The sequence below is a fragment of the Octodon degus genome, unplaced genomic scaffold, assembly GCF_000260255.1.
Source record: "Octodon degus isolate 3935 unplaced genomic scaffold, OctDeg1.0 scaffold00150, whole genome shotgun sequence".
In the NCBI taxonomy this organism is placed as follows: domain Eukaryota; kingdom Metazoa; phylum Chordata; class Mammalia; order Rodentia; family Octodontidae; genus Octodon; species Octodon degus.
In genome coordinates, this window is record NW_004524726.1 from 6,938,361 (window position 1) to 6,954,768 (window position 16,408).

General features: G+C 32.4%; 1 protein-coding gene across 1 annotated transcript in view; it reads right to left on the reverse strand.

Annotated features, from left to right (window-relative positions):
- The window catches only part of Pcdh17 (protocadherin 17), a 96,264-nt gene that overhangs the window by 61,562 nt on the left and 18,294 nt on the right, over positions 1–16,408 (reverse strand). Inside the window, exons 2-3 of the mRNA XM_004642306.2 lie at positions 1,332–1,390; positions 1,026–1,198 (exon numbers count right to left, since the gene is read on the reverse strand). Coding sequence (XP_004642363.1) covers positions 1,026–1,198; positions 1,332–1,390 — 232 coding nt within the window. The remainder of the gene's footprint in view (positions 1–1,025; positions 1,199–1,331; positions 1,391–16,408) is intronic.

Genomic DNA, 16,408 nt, shown 5'->3' on the forward strand with positions numbered 1-16,408 from the left:
TTATTAAAATGAAAAGGTTTTAAAGATTAATATTTTATTAGCTAATCTAATTATGTGTAATTCTAAAATTTATTTGCCTTGTACTCCGTTTTTTGTTTTTTTTGTTTTTTTTGTTTTTTTTGGAGAACCAGGGATTGAACTCAGGTCCTTGTGCTTGCCAGGCAAGCGCTTATTCTACTGAGCCATCTCCCCGGCCCATTCTTTTCATTTTTACAACAAAACATAAAATATCTTATAATTTGAAGACATATATATAAGCATTGTAATTCTCTTTGAATGGAGCATTAGCAAATAGTTCATTGTATCTGAAAAATCGAGAGATTACAATTAACAAAATTAATAAAAGGTTATATTAAAGAACTTGGAGATAGACTTTTACAATTACATGTATGTATGAAGTCAGATTTCATATATATATATATATATATATATATCCTTGTATGTATCTGCAATATCATCATTGAAATATTTATAATGATGCTATTTATTTTATATCTATGAAGATCTATAGATAAGTCAACTGGATATAAAAGTGTCTTAGCTACTATTTGACTCCTGAAAAATTATTTTTTGAGCTAAAATGCAGATTAAAAATAAACCACAAACTGATGAGTTAAATTTCAAATCAAGTTTCATTTCATCCAAAAATTGTTTCATGTACTAATTTTAATAATGTAAGTTAATATATTATAATGTGCATATATTACTAGTAGAGGCTATATTTCCCATTAATTAAGCCTAAAACAAGAGAGCCTAGGAAATACCCACAACATAAGAACAGTCTAGTTTTTGGTCAAGTTTTCATTTTAAGAAAATTAAAGTCTGATCTTCATGACCTTTCTTTTACAGTTGTGCCTGTGATATTGAATAGTTGCTTTTTGTCTGGGGTAATTGTAGGATTTGCTGTTTCTCTGATATATTATCAACGGTCTGTTCCACTGTGATAAACTGTAAGTCTAGTACTAATAGGCTTATAATGATTGCTTAAGCTTTACACTTTGTAAGCATTGGAAGACTTCACTCACCTTGTTCAAGTGGTTGGCTTTTAGCTGAAGTAGTTTTCATCTTGAGTGCCTCCCTAACAGACATGTCACAGCAGGAGCCTTTGTTAGTGTCTTGGTCACTGTCAGCCTGATCACTGTCCCCGTGCCCACTGTCTCTCAGGCTGGCTCTTTCTGGGTCCTTAAATGTGGAGCTACTGAAATACACATAAAAAAAAAGAAGAGAAAGTGTTGTCTCTACTAGTTTCAATCTTAAATGTAGTCTCTTGCAAAACAATTTTGACACGAATGCAAATGGAGAAGCTGAGAAAGTTATTTAATAGGCCTTACCTTTGAACAAACTGCTGCCTGCTGCCCATGTAATTGGGCTCTGCGGGAAAATTGTCTGTCTGTGAAAGAGAAGGAAAAAAATACGTATAGTTGTACACTGGACAAATCTCCTGCAGAGCAACAAGATTTCCTAGTGGAAAAATGATTAATAATTCAAAAATTCCCTTAATCTTCAGATTTGTACATTTTAATTAAATTGGAAAATGCTGACATGTAATTATGTACTCAGAACAATTAAATGATTCCGGTCCACAAATTACCTGTTAAAGTAAACAATGAGCCTGTCCTAACTGACATTCTGTGTTAGTACTAGGATAGATAACACTGTCTGTGTAGTTACATGACTTATAAATCAAGATTGAAAATTGTGGGAGGGGGTAGGAAAATTACCTAATTTCTCCATATTAAAAGCGTGAATTATTCAATAATATTTTTTAAATATGATTATATTATTGCAAGGATTTGATAGCCTTTTGATACAACTCATTTGAAACCATCTACTCCTCAAGTAAAAAAATTACATGATCTGTCCTGCAAATTTTGCTAGGAACAGATACAAGCCTTTCACATGTGGATGAATTCATCTCTGATTCACTCTCTGCTGTACCCCAGTTATGGAAATTGTATTAAAACAATCTAGTGGAAATAGGTATCACTTTCTGCTTCATTAAAACAAGGTAAAAGGAAAAGTAAGGGGGAAAAAGTTACTTAAATCACCGAGAGTAAGGACATTGAGAAATCAGGCTTGTTTTCTGGTTGTCTTTACTGCTTCCAAACTGACATGGACATCTGCCAAAAAGAACTGAATTCTCCTTGTATCATGGAACAGAGTCTTTTGGGAGAGAGAGACTGGATCTTTCACAGATCTCCCTGTACTGTACATTCATGCACGCTACTTCTTCATGCAGCTGACTGGGTGACAAAGAGTCTCCTGTTCCCTGCATCACTTCATATCACGCCATTATGCTCTGGAGCAGCGATGGTTTGGACAAGGCCCTCCAGCACACAAGTATCAGGGACACGCAGAGCATGCAGCGGCCAAAGGGCCCAAGGTGAGGCATCAGGTAGCGCTCAATACGCTTTCTTTTAACAAGGCCAATTTAAAATGAGAATATTCTTTTTTCTTAATTTCAGCATAATCATCTATTTGTCTGTGATCAATTACTTGAAAAAGTTATGTGAAAAGAATTACGGAATTATTTAAGTTTCATTTTCTGGTAGAAGTTTGGAGGCAGAAAAAAACTAACATACATTTCTTAATCTGTCTTTTCTTTTCTTAGTCTAAATGACCTTTATTAAACTGTAAAAAGATGAACAGGAGGGTTCATTTCCTCTTAGCCATCTTTAACCAGTAGCGGGTAGAGGAAATTTTTCATTAACCTATTGTAGTAGTTTCTGAATTCAATGAAACATCATGATTTTTCCTTCTATAATGTCAAACTATCATCTTTTAAGGGTAAATTGACCTTCTAGCAAAATCAATGAGGATCTGCACAGGCAAAAATATAGCTACATATTTAATATTAGTTCCTCTTTGGAATTGCTCAAAACTTCTTCATCCCACTCAAGCTGTCATTTAAAAGCTAAGCCTATGTGTCTTAAAATACCTCAGGAACAGAGAATTGTGGGTAGTAGGGAGAAAGCAAAAGGTAAGAAGAAATTTAAACTCTAATTAAGAAACATAAATAATATTATAAATAGTCTTGTGATTTTAATAGTTTTTCTTAGGAGAAGGCTCATAAAATGAGAACCCTTATTCAGTGAGACATAAAGAGGGCATCGAGGGAAACTTTCTTTCCTCACACATCATCTATAAATGTTTGCATATTATCGCAGTTCTAAATAGTATTAAACAAAAAGAATAAATGAAGAAATAAGATACTATTCAATGAAGAACTGGTAATGATCATGTGTAAATATGGATGCATTCAAATACTTGCATGTGTTACTGCATGTGTGTGTGTGCTGTGTGTGTGTGTGTGTGTGTGTGTGTGTGTGTGTGTGAATGCTTGATGGGATTGTAAAGGAATTGTTACCAAATATTGTTTTAACTTGATGAAGAAAGACAAAAGAAAGGCTTGAAAGAAATTATATGTATAGGGGAAAAAAGGGGAAAAATGAAATCAAAGAGAAAAAGAAAAAGAAAAAGAGATGGGTGAAAGGAGATATGAAGGACAAGTGAGCAAGATGGAAGAAAGGTAGAAGAAATGTAGAACAAAGCAAGATTGACTTATAACCATAAAATTTGATAAGCATGATTTTAAAATTTTATAAGTATATCAGTGTATCTGGCCATTGGAATTTAATAGTGAAGTTTTTATTCATCCATTAAAATATGTAGATAGGAATGTAAGAAAGTGTAAATTTATAGTTAGAATAATGAAATAGCTATTTGCACCTTAACAAACATAAAACTAACTCATTACAAAAACCACAAAGAAATAACATCTCCATTATGTAGGCAGGCTTCAAGAGCATCTGAAAACTAATTTTAAATAATCTGAATGTGAAATAACAGCATTTTCATACAAAAGTCAAGCTAAAAGAAAAATAAGCCATTTGTATTACAGCATTATTTTTGAACAAGAATTACTTTTATATATTGTAAAACAGTGTGTTCTTAAAACAGATTTAGCACAAACATTCAAAAATCTAAAACTTTAATATCTAGGAGAAAGCAAAATATCAAAATATCAGGTTAAACACTTGTTTCATTTTCGGTCTTAGGAGAGTAACTAATGTGCATATTTGTTAATAGTTAAAAAACTATTCTTTTTAACACAAAATAATCACTCAAATGTCTTCTCAAATACAAATTGGACACAATGACTTTAACTCTTATATCAAGAATATATAATACATTTGTTATAAAAATTGTGCCTTGAATTTATGGCTAGATAAGGAAATGTTTTCAAGTAGATATTTCAGTGTTTATGATGTATACAATCTATTCAAAGTCAAAAAATGCAATAAAAGCTCTTTTGTATAAAGAGTCATTGTTCATAAGCAAAGAGAGATCTGCACTAACGTAAAAAGGGCTTGCACTAACACTTTGCTGCAGTTATTATTTTGGCTGTTAAAGATGTTAAAATTTAGTGATTTTTTTTGCATAAGACAAAAAGGAATACTTACAGGTTTCCATCATATAACAGTGTGATTATTTGCTCTTTTATTTTATATGCAGCAAATTAAACATATGAAGAGAAAATTTATTCGTGGCCAGCTCAGCCCACCCTGGAGGCAGGGCTGGCATGGCATGTGGTGCTGGAGATCAAACTACAGTCCCTGTGCACTTGCCTAAGCTTGCCCAAGTAGGCGCATTAGACTGCTGAGCTATCTCACAGGCCCAAGAGAAAGATATTGAGAGCTTCTATCAGCTGTAATCAATAATGAACTATAACAAACGTATGCTAAGACCTGCTCATTCTATTTTGAAACACAAATGGTAATTTGTGAAACACAAATGGTAATATCAAAATTATTTTGAAACACAAATGGTAATTTCAAAATTATTTTACACCTACACTGACACCCAGAAAACTCCTAATTTATGAATGTAATTTTATTTAATAGCCCACTTACACATGGCTTAAGGTGAATACTTGAAAAGTTCTGAAAATGAAAGTTATTTTCACTATTAGAATTTTTTAAATGGATCAAACATTTTAAAAAAATTCAGCAAGTCTCAATGGTGACAATCCTTAGTGAATGAAGAAGATAAATTCTATAAAACAATTTCCAAAAATTATTTGTAATGAATATCTCCAAAAAAGAATAAAAACTAATATTTATGCGAAATTAACAAGGAATCAAAGGAAAAAATGTTTTAGGTTGAATAAATGAATTAAACATGGTTGCTATACTCAAATACATCATAAAAATTCAATCACGTTTCTAAATTCTGGAAAAAAATTTCAGAAATGAAAACATCAATGCAATTCATTTCCATTTTAAAAAATAATCAGTGAATAAATATATGTTTTAAAACTCCTATGGGATTTCTACATTGAACATCATAAAAATAATCACATAAATCTTATGTGTGATTTTTTTATTTGTTTTGTTTTGTTTTGGTACCTGGACAGGCACTGTCCTGCTGTGCTGTACGCCTGGTCCCATAAATTTTAAAAGATATAAATAAATGGAGAGCTATCTCATTTTGTGGATTGAAAGTCCCAGCATACAAATGACACTATCATGCCCCAAATAATCTGTACATATAACTTCTTTCAACCCCCTAGCAATGCTATCTGTAAATATAAGCAAGATGATTCTTACTTCAATTTGCAAATACAAATAAAGTATGAGAGCAAAGCCCAATTTTAAAAAATAATATAAAGGAAGGGTTCGTACTGCTCTAGGTTAAGATTTACTACTATTGAAGTCGTGCTGATTAAGGTATTGCCACACTGCCCAAATAATGGGCATATAGATAAAGCAAATAGGCTGCTACTCAGAAGTACACATACATAAATGTGGACAATTGATTTTTGAAAAGGTACACAGACAATCTAATAGATAATTCAGTGGAAATGAACTGAGAGTATTATAGGAACTTTCTGTGCCAAAAGCTAGAGACAGCCTACATCTTTCTTTCTTTCTTTATTTTTTTTTCTTCATGGAACTAGGGATTGAAGTGAGGCCCTTGCACTTGCCAGGGAAGCGCTTATTCCACTGAGCCATCTCACTGGCCCCTACATCTTTCAATGAGTGAGTGACTATGTAAACAGACTGTCATACACATGTAAAAGGAGATACTAGTTAACAATAAAAAATGAACTACTGATGCAACAACATGAGTGACTCTCAACAATGAGTAAAAAAATCAGTTCCCCCTAAAAATACATACTGTCATTTCATTTATAAGGCTTCTCAAAATGCAAAATAGTTATAACAAAGACCAGATCAGTATGATCAGTGGTTAAAGGCACGGAAGAATGTGACTAGAGAGAGTATAAAGAGATGCTTTGTGGGCACAGAACTGTTAAGTGTCCTGCCTGCTTCACGAGACTACACGTGTAAAATATCCATAGAGTTACATATTCTTCCAATAGAGTCATCTTATTTAAAAATTTTAAAAATGGTAGTACCCCAAATATATTTATTATATTTTCTGTTCATGGAAAATAAGAATAGAAGTACAAATTTAGTTATTGAATATCATCAATAAATGTTTCTGAACTTGCTTTTTAAAATGATACCAAGTTGACTTCCAAAACACACATAGAGAGTACCAATTATTACTATACTCTCTTTAAAATTAATTTTTAAAGGTAATAAAAGAAAAAAAGATGAACAAAAATTTAAGATTTTTTTGAAAGCAAATTTTAATATGCAATCATATGTTCAATCTTACAGAACTATATCTGTTGAGGAACAGATTTGATGATAAAAATAGATAATATATCAAGCATTGTTAATCAGCTATTCTTGTTTTGAAAATCTATAACATATGTATTGTTTGCATGTTACCCTGTGTCTGTCTTTGTTTCTGATTTTTGTTCTTGCTTTTATTTTTACTCTTGAAAATAAAATAAAATTATAATAAAAAAAGAAAGTCCACATTCATTTGGACAGAGTAGAAGAAGATTTAGGGTCTAAAGATCTATTTTACCACACAAGCAACCCAAGCAATATGTCTGTAAGACAGTTAACTTAAATGTGAATTATTTAGCCCAACATCCATTTCTCTTAAAGATTATTTTTCACTTGTGCAACTCCCATTTTACCTAGCATAAAATGCCTTCAATAAATACTTCACATTGCATTATTGCAAAAGAGTAGCATTTTTATGCAGGAATCAAACATGGTAAGCTTATTGAGAAACAGTATTTGTCTACAGAAAGTAAGTTTTTAAACTTAGAAAATATAATATGAAAAAATTAATCCATATTTGGAAAAAATGTAATATTGTAAAGGCTCAAAACAACTGTAATGTAAGATTATCAGTATCTGGGAGGTACTACATATACAAAATATTGCCAAAATATAAGAAATAATACATTAAAATTTTCAGTTTCATAATACAGTTCCTTCTTAATTTTTAAAATCCTAGGTGCAGTATGATAATGGTCATGGCCTAACAACATAACAGTATGGTGTACTTTAAAATAGTTCCTGGGTTTCTATATAATGACATACTCGTGAGATGAAAAATACAATGATCTCATCATTTTGACTCTCATTTCTAATCAAGTAAAAAAAAAAAAAAAGTCAGAATACTAGTCTTCAGATGTGTCCCTGCAAGACAAAAAGAGAAGTAGAATATGAGCGTGACAAGGAAACTGAATTCTATGGTCAGTTTTTGATCATCATACTCATGTTCAAGTAAGTGTTCCTAGAATTCCATCTCTGACTATGGAGACCACACTCTCTAATTGTTAAGTCTATAAACAATACCCTTGATGCTTAACCACACAGAACAATTTTATACTACTCATTGCAAAGTCATGAAATAATCAGAAAAAAATCTTTTAAAGGGAAAAGCTTCACCACACCGAGCAGTTCCAGCATTTCCAGTCTGGCTGATGTGATGGGATCAGATGAAGTGGTTGTGAGCTGCTGGTATTCTGGAAATCCTCACTCTCTTCTGTGTCCTTACCAAGGAGGAGGACTATGGGACTGTGCCCCCTATGCAGCCCAGTAGATAAACTCACTTCACAGTACTACTTTAGCTCAGCACATAGATCATGCAAAACTACCTATAATCCATCAATGTAAAATACATAGAATCTGAGATATGGTCAGGTATTACACTGCATGTAATATCTGAGAAAATATAACTATACCTAGGAGAGAGATGAATCAATAAAATCATTGCTAGGAATTAGCAAAATGGTGGAATTAAACAAGGACCTTAAAAATCTATTAAGATATTAAAAAATAAGCTCAGAAATATTAAAGCAGGATACTGAAGTTATTAAATCCATCCTTAAATTTTTTACCCTAAATAACTTCCTCCCTTCTCCTTCATCTTGACCCTCATGGAAATTGAATATCAAAATGTTCCAAATGAAATTTCTCAAGATGAAAACTGATTTATTTCAGATTAAAAGTACTCTGAATGGGACAGAAGATTAAACACTGAGGCAGAAAAGACATAACATTTTGCATTAGGTACTAGAATTATTTGCCTCATAATAATACGTAAGACTGTATATGTTATGTTTGCCTATATTAACTTCATATGTATGTGACAACACTGCTCATACAAATTTGTAATATATTAGAGAGTAGAGATATGTATGTCAACTACAAAAGGATCTCCTACTACTTACAATATAAACATGACAAGATTTTTAATTACAGATATATCTAAAGGAAGCATTACTAAGGAAAAATGAAAATAGAGGGCCGGCAAGATAACTCAGCAGAATAAGCACCTGCTTAGGAAAGTACAGGAATTGGGGTTTGATCTCAGGCATCACATTCTGTGCCAGCTCCACCTTTGGGCAAGCTGAGCTGATCACTGAGTCTGGATGTGGGGTGCACGCCTGAAATCCTAGTGCTGGGAGACTGAAAACAGGAGGATCTGTAAGAGTCCGAGCTGTATAGTGAGACCCTGTACTAAACACATATTTTTTTTAAAAAAAGAAAGAATAAAAGAAAGAAAGGAAAAAAGAGAAAAGTAAATAGATCTTTCACTCTTTAAAGTCATCACAAAAAGATCGATTTACCTCCAGACAAATTTGGAGTTGGTATATAGGAAACAGAATTTGGTCTAAAAGTAAATGGCTCTATATATGGTGCCACATCGTAGCATCATAGCTTTGATTAAACATAAATATTGTGTTCAGTATAGAAGAGTGAAGTTTTGAAAAAAATCCCGTTGAATTCTGGGCTATAAATTGATACACACAATGGGTTGAAAACAAAGCACGTTGAACTTTTCTCTTAATTCAAAAGCACTGCTTTTCACATTGATAACAAGCATTCTTTCTGCAGCACACTAAACACAAGGGAGTGTTAACAGGCAAATAATTCATTTTAAGCCTTTTCATACCGACAACGTTTCCACTAGCTTTGTCTTCAATAGAATATATGGTGTGGATGTTTCTACATTGCTGAAGCAGGCAACAGCGTTTTAAGCCACTACTTATAAAGTTATCTGACAGCACCTATGGCTTTGGAATTTTAAAGTGCATAAAGTATGGCAATAACTGTATTTATCAGTGGTTTTCAAAATAATACATTTTGTACAAGTACAGTATAGTAGACATTTGTGTTTTGTTATTAAAGGTATAACAAAAACACAGCGTTTTCTTTCCACACTGAGCAAAGGGCAAGATTCCTTTGAATTAAAAAAGGGCGGACAGAACAACTGCATTCTGTAAACAAAAATTTCAAGTCTTCAAAATCAAGATCAATGAAAATGGTTTAGATTATTACTAGGTCATCTAGCTGTACATTAAAATCTGCAAATAATAACTATTATAAATTACACTGATAACTTTAGTAACTTATGTGACTGCTTATGATTACATAATTAGAAAAAATGAAGAAAATTATCCTTGATAAGAACAAAGAGAATTGGCATCATTAAAAGTAAGATGAGTATTATTTTTGTCTATATAACACAAATAGAGATCACTACTCATTTCCTTTATGTATTTGTGAAATCTAGAATCCAGCAAAACCCTAGTAAATTTTAACTATGATTTCCCCTTGTCAATGGTACAGAGTTATGCGATCATTTGATTTCTTAGGAAATTAAATAAAGGCATACTAAAGAATTACTGTTTTTTAATGTATTTCGTACAAGGTCTACAAGGTTTCACTACACAGACTGGACTTGTAGTGATCCTTCTGTCTTCAGCCTCCCAAGCACTGGGATTATAGGTGCACGCCACTGGTGCAAGGAATCAAACCCCAGCTGCGCTTGCCTAAGCAGGTGCTTTAGTTCACTGAGCTATCAGGCCAGTCCTAAGAATCACTACTTCTGAAATTTCAATTCTTTTACTCCTTTAATGGAATCAACACTCAAATTCAGTGCTATCCAATAATCTCAGTATTCATTTTCATTCCAGAAGTGGAGGTGGGAGAATTCACAGTTTGTTTCTCCTTTTTGCTAGCTAAAACCAAACTTCTTGTCTCTAGAACTCTCCTCTACTCTCTTTCTCTTGAGCTCTCTTTCCATCTCTGTTAAGAATTCGGAAATACTTTCTCACTGGAAGGATATTTACACTAGCACAGTAATTAGGTTTCAGAACTAAGAAGTTACAGTGTATGTGTGGTCAGAGAAAATTCATTACAATTCTGAAACAGCTTCTTCTAGTATTCTAGGCATAATGAAAAGAAAAGCATAAAGGAGGGGAATAAATTGCTGATGTCATTCTACTTATCATTACATATGTTTTCTTCTGATAATTTCTGCCAAATCATATTTTACTATTGTTAAAAAACATTAATAAACAAAAGAAAAATTTTGTGAATTGAATTATTTGCATTTAAACCAGTTTATAGCCTAATTCCTTGAGTAATCATTGGCTGCAATCAGTGTCATGACACTACAACATAGTGACTCTAACTGCATATTTCCAATGTCATTGTCTATATTCTCAACTGGGTTTGTAGCACACTGTCTTACGCTAGGATCTACACAACAGTATTATTGGTATTTATTATTCCTTCATCTTAACTGCATGATGAGACACAATGATCTTATTGTTTACATATTTTAAAATAGAGAAATTCAGTTAAGTGATTTTCATTGAGGTATTCATTTTATACCCAATTCACTGTAAAACAATGACATTCAGCAGAGACTGCTAGCACCAGATTGTTGCTTGACTGTCGTTCTAAGACAGGCATGAAAAATACTAAGTCATTTCAACATTTTTGGAAATAAGTTCATGAGAAATCACTGTAACTTCCTCTGAAAACACTGTTAAACATTATTGCTGCATACTAAGCAAAAATAGCACTATTATCACCCCTAATAGAGTCTTGAAAGAGTCTCTTCTTTTATCTTTCTACACTTTCATGTTAAATTATTTTAATATGCTCAACATTATAACTCTAATAACTGATTTTTTCCTTTGACTAATAATATAAAAAGGTAATAATGGCCACTTATTATCAAGTATTCTAATGCATGCAATAGGCTTAAACATATGATTGCTCACTACCATTATACTCATATAAATTGTCAAAATTGGCACTTTGAACATTTACCTTACAAATGCAAAAGAAATTTAAGATTTTACTTTCATTCAGTCATTGCATAAATTTATCAAGCAAAAAAAAAAGAAATAATTTAAAAGGTAAGCTAAATGCAAAATAACATAAATCTATTATATATTTCATCTGTTTATTTTTTTCTCACAATGTATGATTTTTTTTTTTTTTGCAGTACCAGGGATTGAACATAGGACTTGCATTTACCAGGCAAGCACTTATTCTACTGAGCTATCTCTCTAGCCCTGTATGAAAATTAATTTTTCTGAATACTACTATTTTGGTAGAAAAATGTTCACCTGTCCTATACCTGGAAACATTAAAAAAAATCAAAAAACAAAGTCAATTATCACTTAGATATATCTATAGTAATTTTACAAATGAAAGAAAAAAATTCACAATTTTAGTTTCTCATGTGGAGTTGTATCAATTTTGTTTTGTCTTTATAATAAGTGAATTTGACTTCCTATTTTTTGAGAAAAGAAGCAAATTCAAGATGAACTATACTTCTCTATCACACTTCTATAATATTTTAACTTCCTGTGAATATTGATAAGCAAGAGAATTTTTAATTTTTCTAAATATAAACAAATCAGCCTGCAAGCTAACTAACTGATAAATTTTACAATAGCTAGTAAATACATTGGGGGCAGTTGATGTTCCCAAGCTTTTGTATAGGCTAGCAAGGTAATATTTTATTTTATTTTATTTTATTTTATTTTATTTTATTTTATTTTATTATTTGCTGAAACCAGGGATTGAACTCAGGCCCTTGCACTTGCCAGGCAAGTGCTTATTCTACTGAGCCATCTCCAGAGCCCCCTAATATTCTTTTAGAAGTGACACAACTTTTTTTTTTTAAATTGCACAATTGGATTTGGATTTCAGGTTTCTAAATAAAATACTAACTTGAGAAAATAATTAGAGAACTTTAAAATTAGGATGCAATATAATTAAAATTACCCCTGGAAATGGCTATTACAATGTATTCTCAAATTAGAGAAAAAGTTAATTACCAATCAAAATAGTGAGCATTAGATTATTAGAATATTTATAATTATTTCACTGAAATATAAGAATAGATATCACATTTGAAATGTATGCTTCAGGGCCGGCCTGATAGCTCAGTGGACTAAAGCGCCTGCTTAGGCAGCGTGCACCAGGTGGGTTCAATCCCCGGGCCTGCCACGCGGGCCCCACCCACAAGGCGCACTGAGCCAGCTACTGAGACTGGGTGTGGTGGCACACAAATGTAATCCTAGCACTAGTGAAGCTGAAAACAAAAGAATCAGCAAGAGTATGATCTACGTACTGAGACCCTGTAGACCCTGTCCTAAATACAGGAAAAAAAACAACAACATATGATTCATTGGAAATAGGGCCTTTTAGGCAGGCAGTCACACTTAAATTTAAAATACAGCAGCAGTGTCTTTACTCCTTTTTATTGTTTAAATTAAAATTCAGTAGAAAATAAAATCTCTCTAGTCTTTATCAAAGTGTCAATATCTAGTTCAAGGATTTTCATGTTTCACTTTCTTGTAGACTAAAAGAATTTTTGTCCTCTAGTGGAAATGATCTTAATTATAATCATGTCATTAAACAATAGGTTTACATTTTTCCATACATAATTTTGAAATTATATACAATCATTTTGATTTTGTTAGAAATGATTTACAATCCCCATGGTACAGTTTTATTAAACACAGATAAGTGAAAACAACTGAAAAGTGTGATGTGGGCTAAGACTGTGATTCAGTGTAGAATGCCAGCAGAGCGTGTGCCAGCCTCAGAAATGTCTTACAATGATTCTGGGCCTGTAAACTACTATCTGCTTTCTAGAATGAAGCTCTATCAGAATTTAGCCACGTCCATGCATTTACGTTGTCTATGGCTGCAATCCGGCTTCAGTGATAGAATAGAGTAGTGACGCTGAGCTGACGCACAAGCATTAAGAAATTTACCATCTCCTCTTATCAAAAACATATTTTTTAGCCAGGCATGGTGGTGTACCCTTCTAATCTCAGGACTAAGGAGGCTGGGATTCTGCGAGTTCCAGACCAGTCTGCGCTACAAAGTGAGCACATGGCCAGCCTGAAATGCATAGTGAGACCCTGTCTCTAAACAAACAAACGAATAAATAAATGAGTTTTTAATATTCTCTTAAAAGATTAAATCTCATTTATTAATCATGTAATTAAATGTTTTACTCTATTTCATGCTGTAGCTAAAATATAAGTAATTTTTATATATGCACTATGCTTCACTGTTCAAAACAAAATCCAAGTCATTTATTTTTTCTCTGTAGGAGACAGTTGTGCCTGAGAGGGTGTGTATTGATAAAGCATCTAATTGAAACATCGCTCTGATTATTTTAAGTGGATTTCAGTGTCAGGTGATTTGTAATATGTTTATATTCAATTCCAAATGACTTAATATTGCATAAACAATACTACCATGATAACATTGGAAACATAATAGACATCGATATAGGAGGTTTCTTGAACCATTTCACAAATTGCTCTAGATTGTATTAGAAACATTGTAAATCCCCATTAATTCCCAGAAATGTTGCTCATCAGCTCTTGGTTACTTCAGTGAACCAGTCTTATACACGCTGCATGCTTTTTTGAGCCTGTGCTTCCCTACCAACTTTGCAGGTTGCTCACCATATCCAAAGTATTTGCTATTTCATCTATGAGGCTATTGTGATTATCATCATGATCATTATTATCTTATGGAAGGTGCAACTGAGGGCTATGGAATTCATCAGCAACAAGCTGGAGATGGAAATAGAAGCAAGCATGGATAATCTGAACAAATTTCTATCCATGCAAAAAATTTGTACTCTTTCAAATGTTGTATGATCCACCTGGATTTCTTGTGCTTTATTTTTCATTCTATACTGTTTTGCTTTGCTTATTATTAGCATGTGAATGTTAAAGATTTATTATTATTTTATACTAAAATCTGTGTTAATAAATAAATAAATACATGCCAGGCTTTTCTAACATCAGGGCAAGCTTGGAAGTGTTTTATTCCTCTAACTCCTAAATCCCACATTTAGATACAAACAATAAAGTCTACTAAATTTTGATAGACAAAATTCAGTCTGCTGAATTCTATCTACAATTTCATTGTCATCAAACAACCAGACTCAGTTCCACTACTAGGTTTAAGAATCTTGGAATACATCTAAAGTCTTTAAAATTTGGAAATATTTCAACACTGGAGGACTAAACTATAAAACTCTTAAAACAATTCCAAATTTCCAGCTTGAGAAACTCTGCATAGTATAGGTTCCAGCATAATTTTTATATTCAATGTAAGAAAGATTTAAAGAAATATTCTCCAAATTTACCTGCAATCTAGTGACCAACGTGCAGTATTCTATAATAACAGTTATTCATGAGCTGTGAGATTCTTACCTTCTGTAAATTCATCAGCATGGCAAGTGTATGTCAACTATGGAATTTTAAGTGATATAGGGAACAAGAACAAGAAACCCTGAATCAGGTATTAGTTCTGCTCTGGTTGTCTACATATAAGTACAAAACCTCTGTACTTCAATTTTCTGATGAGAAAAGCAAGTTGGAATGAATTTAGATGCAATTTTCTTATCTCTATTTCTAAAATGCATTGTCTTATGACAATTGTTTTGTAGGATGTCTATTTTTCTACTTTGTGTGAGCTTTTTTTCTATCAGGGACTCTCTACTTAAAACAAACAGTTCTTAGTGAAGACTTACTTATTTATTTTACTTTAGATTTGCTTTGGTAATTTAAGATGTCTAGAAAACAATATTTGCCAATATGTTCAAACAAAAATGGCGCAATTCATATTTTAAATGTTTATTAAAAAACAAGAGAAAACTCAGGTTTATGAATACAAATGGCAATTTGCAGTAAAATAGCATTAGAGTGAAGTTACTTTCTAATAGAGTTCTGCAATAACTCTATTCTTAGACTTAACTATTAACATTAGGCCACATATTGTTCTAACAGAGAATATGTCCATGTATTTGTGCCCTAATGCTTAGGACTCCAGACTCTTTTATGGTATTTGTTCTTAACAACAATAACAGTGATATTGGTTATTATTTCTTCTGCACTTACACTAAACTTATTCTTAATACCAACTTTAATTCTTTAAACATCCCTATGAGTAGAAAGTATTGCTATTCCTTATAAGAAAATAGAAAAAAAATGTCAAATGTGATGGAGGTATTTGTTCTACACCGAAAGTTTTTCTTTCTTTCTTTTATTCTCACAAAGCTTCTTGGTAATAGAATCTTAGGGCAAGCAATCTGTCTATAGAGAGTAACTGATTAAATGAATCATATCCATTGATTGACCTACATATCTGTCATTTGAAGATAATGTGAAGCGACATTATTGACATGGTAAGATGTTCATGACATAGTAACAAAAATTTAAGTAAAATGAAGTTAAATTCATTTTTAGGTTATGGAACTTACTGGAAAAATCAGTTTTTATGTGCACATGTGCCAATGCACACTCATATATATAGTTTCATGATCTCTCTTTGTGAGACTGTAACCTAGTGGGCAACGTGCAGTATTTTATAATAGCAGCTATTCACGAGCCATGAGATTCATATCTTCGGTAAATTCGCCAGCGTGGCAAGTGTCTGCCAACTATGGAATTTTAAGTGATATAGGAACAAGAACAAGAAACCTTGAGTCAGGTTCTTGTCTGGTTGTCTACATATAAGTATAAAACCTCTGAAGTACACAGACATGTTTAATAAGCCCTGACACTTTTATATTTTCTATTGATATTATTAATAATAACATTATTGGGCCAGGAAGATGGCTCAGTAGAATAAGCTCTTCCCTGGCAAGTGCAAAGGCCTAAGTTCAATCCCCGGTTAAGCCAAAAAAA